At 54.4% G+C, this 3,190-nt stretch overlaps 1 protein-coding gene across 1 annotated transcript; it reads right to left on the bottom strand.

The window, feature by feature from the left end:
• Nucleotides 1-23: 23 nt before the first annotated feature.
• On the bottom strand, nt 24-3,190 carry spt5 (transcription elongation factor spt5; the record flags this gene model as incomplete). Its single annotated transcript, XM_015556338.1, has 5 exons — nt 24-433; nt 489-1,219; nt 1,275-2,752; nt 2,825-3,028; nt 3,092-3,190. Coding segments are annotated over 5 exons (2,922 nt in total), but the record flags the coding sequence as incomplete, so codon positions are not given.

The raw sequence follows: 3,190 nt of genomic DNA, 5'->3' as shown, positions 1-3,190 counted from the left end.
AATGCTCCTGGGGTCGGCGCACTGTCGGCCCAGGCTCCAGGCGTGGGCGCTGAGACACCGGGAGTTGGAGCACTGCCATATGCGCCTGGTGGGTGCAGAATAGGCTCCGCCTGGAGTGGGGGCGTCGTAGCCACGGGAGTCTTTGCTGCCGTTGCTTGCCGTAGCTCCTGACCAGGCTGGGGTGCGACTGCCGGAGTTTGCGTTCCAGGCCGGGGTTCTGGAGCCGGCTGCGAAGGCGTCGAAATCACTCTGTCCGGAGCCGGAGCCGGAGCCGGAACCGCCGTAGGGAGTCCGGGCGCTGCGTTCCAGGCCGGGGTGCGTGAGCCGAACCCGCCATATGCGGTGCGGCTTCCATCGTAGGGGTTCGATGTACGGGATCCATCGTTCTTCCATGCTGGTGTGCGAGAACCGCCCACGCCAGCCCAAGCAGGTGCTGAAGCGCTTTGTTAGCATCGTAGACCAGAGACATAACACATGGAAAGACTTACTCCTCGCGGAGGATGCACCGCCCCAGGCAGGTGTCCTGGATGAATCTGCAGCTGCCATCGGTGTGCGGCCACCCTGCCAGTTTGATGGTGGAGCTGCTGAAGGGACGCGTGGTCCTCCTCTGCCGCGGCCCATTTCGATTGTTTGGCCCGTTACGGGGTCTTTGACAACGAGGAGCTCCTTGGGAATCGACACCAGCTTGTTCTTGGAATGGAGCTCCACACGTGCCTGCACATCTCCCGCATCTTTGACAATACCCACAAGACCTTTGAAGGGCCCCTTTCGGACCATGACTGTCTTTCCGATCATCCGGTCGCGACCGAAGCTCTTCGGGGGACCCATCATGCTGCCAGGTGCGCCACGACTCATCAGAGCCGGGTTCATCTTAGTAAGGTCAGGGCCCGTAGACCGGCCTCCCTTAGCGGATACTGTTACAACGTTGGTTGTACGCACGACAGTAATACCGGAATTCTCAGCCTGAGCCTTGTTATGCAAGAACAGGAATGAACGGTGAATGTGGAGGATCACGCCGTTCCTTTGTTCACCGTATACTTCGCGAACGGTATCTCCATGTCTAATCTCCGCACCATTCCGATCCGTAGCAACTGCATCCCGACGCGGTGTGATCTTATTTGTTACTTGAGTAGGGAGGATAGTGCGAATCGAACCGTTTTGATCCAAAACCCGCAAGGACTCTCGATCAACCTTGACGATACAAGCAACAGTAGCGGCACTATTAAGAAGTCAGATAAAGGAACAAGCAATGAGTATAGGGCCGAGTAACTCACTCTAGCTGTACAAGGTCATGTACGTCGAACATTCCAAGCTTTCCGTCAACACCTGTTTCGGCAGACAGCCGAAGATCCTTGCTGAACACAGTGATCTCCTGCATGCTCATATCGCTAAGTAACGTTACGGTGTCGTCCTTAACTTGGACCACCATGCCCAGCTCATCTTGATATCTGCTACCACCGATGACCTTGACGTGATCACCCTCCCTGAAGCGTTTACGGAGAGATTTAACAGGGGCATCAATGTGTTGTCCTGCAAGGTCACCTTCGGTAACTTGTAAAGTAACGATATCACCGCGAGTAGAAGTAGTGCGACCGATCAAGCCTTGCTGTTCACCACGGAACACTTCAACCGGATCCCCTGGGAGGTAAGAGTCTTCAGCCGTGGAATTCTTGAGTGTTTCCGCGAGAGACGCAAGATCTAGATTGGCAGTGCCGTCCTCTGAGCCTCGAGCAAACATGGTAACCTCCTCAAGCCGCGGGCTCACATTCTTCGTGATTAAATGTTGTACCTTCATGTCCTTGATTAAGAAACCGTCGATGTAGGTCTCTCCTAGATAACTCCAGGATTTTCCACCCAATCCTGACGTGGCCGAAAGATATTTTCCGTGTTTCTTTTTAGCTTCAGCTTCACTGAACAGACGTTGAGGCGGCCGGGCCACCGCGGGGTTCATGCCAGGACGCTTCCTCTTGGGATCCATAAAAGGCGCACCGGTATCCTCGTTCAAGCCATAGTCTAGACGCGGAACCAAGCGAACAGTCACAGCGAGACCGTTGGTTTCAACTTCTTCAATCTGGGCCAGATCGTTTTGATACTTGCCACGTTTGATACGAACCCAGCCACCGGGCAAGAGTTCTTCAGACTTTTGCACCCGGAGAAGGTCCGGCATTTCTCGCACAGGAACTAGAATCATCTTCGTCCGTGGGTAGACGTTGGACATATCTTGCAATGCATCCATGACGTCCGCTTGCCTGCGGGCTTCAACATAGATGTACCCACTCATAGCTCCTCCACGCTCAAAGGCAGAAATGACTTTCATAGGGTTGCGAGAGCCCATGGGTCGCTCTTCCATACGTTTCTGGATGGCGAAAATAACCTCCCTTTCTTTGCCGGGCTTACAACGGACACCCCAGATGCTAGGATCCTCGACACTAGGAAGTAGTAGACGCTTCGGTACAACGACTGCATCGGAGGCTGCAGCACGGTTCCGTCCGTAACGTTCTTTGAGCAACTGCGCTTGTTTCTCGGCATCCATGCTGGCTTCAAGCTCGCGCTGGCGATCGAGCTGTCGGTGGCGACGGTCGTCGGTCTCAGCGCCGACAGGCAGCGCATCCATATCATCTGGATGCATTTCCCCACCAAGTTCGGCCATTTCATCCTCTTCATCTTCGGCCTCATCTTCATCTTCATCGACGCCGGCCTCTTCCTCGAAGAAAGTGTGCACACCCGCTCTCTTTCTGCGCTTTTTGGGTCGCTATTAATAAGAACGATGGTCAGTATTGGCTACGATGGAATCAGGAGCAGCCCAGATGGTGCTAGCACTCACAGACACGGCACCCCCTTCATCTTCATCGTCATCTTCCTCCTCTTCCTCCTCCTCGTCATCATCGTTCTCCTCATCTTCCTCGTCGTCATGCCCGTCGGCATCGTCGTTATCTTCAGCCTCCTCGCTACCGACTCGACGTTCCACCCGTCGTGTAGGCTTTACATCTTCTTCATCGTCATCATCGTCCCGATCTTGATGCGTCGGCTATAACCCCCATACGTGTTAGCACCACCAGCTACTATCGACTAAGGTATCTGTAGTACTGACCCTGGCGTCTTCATTGTCTGAATCGTATGCGGGGGCGGGGTTGAAGTCATCGTCTTCTTCTTCAGAACCGAAGTCGTGATCCAACATGTTTCGTGACAT

This window comes from Aspergillus nomiae (genome assembly GCF_001204775.2).
Source record: "Aspergillus nomiae NRRL 13137 chromosome Unknown contig00575, whole genome shotgun sequence".
In the NCBI taxonomy this organism is placed as follows: Eukaryota; Fungi; Ascomycota; class Eurotiomycetes; order Eurotiales; family Aspergillaceae; genus Aspergillus; species Aspergillus nomiae.
Note: the sequence above shows the minus strand (reverse complement) of the source record. Positions and strands in the feature narration are given on the sequence as shown.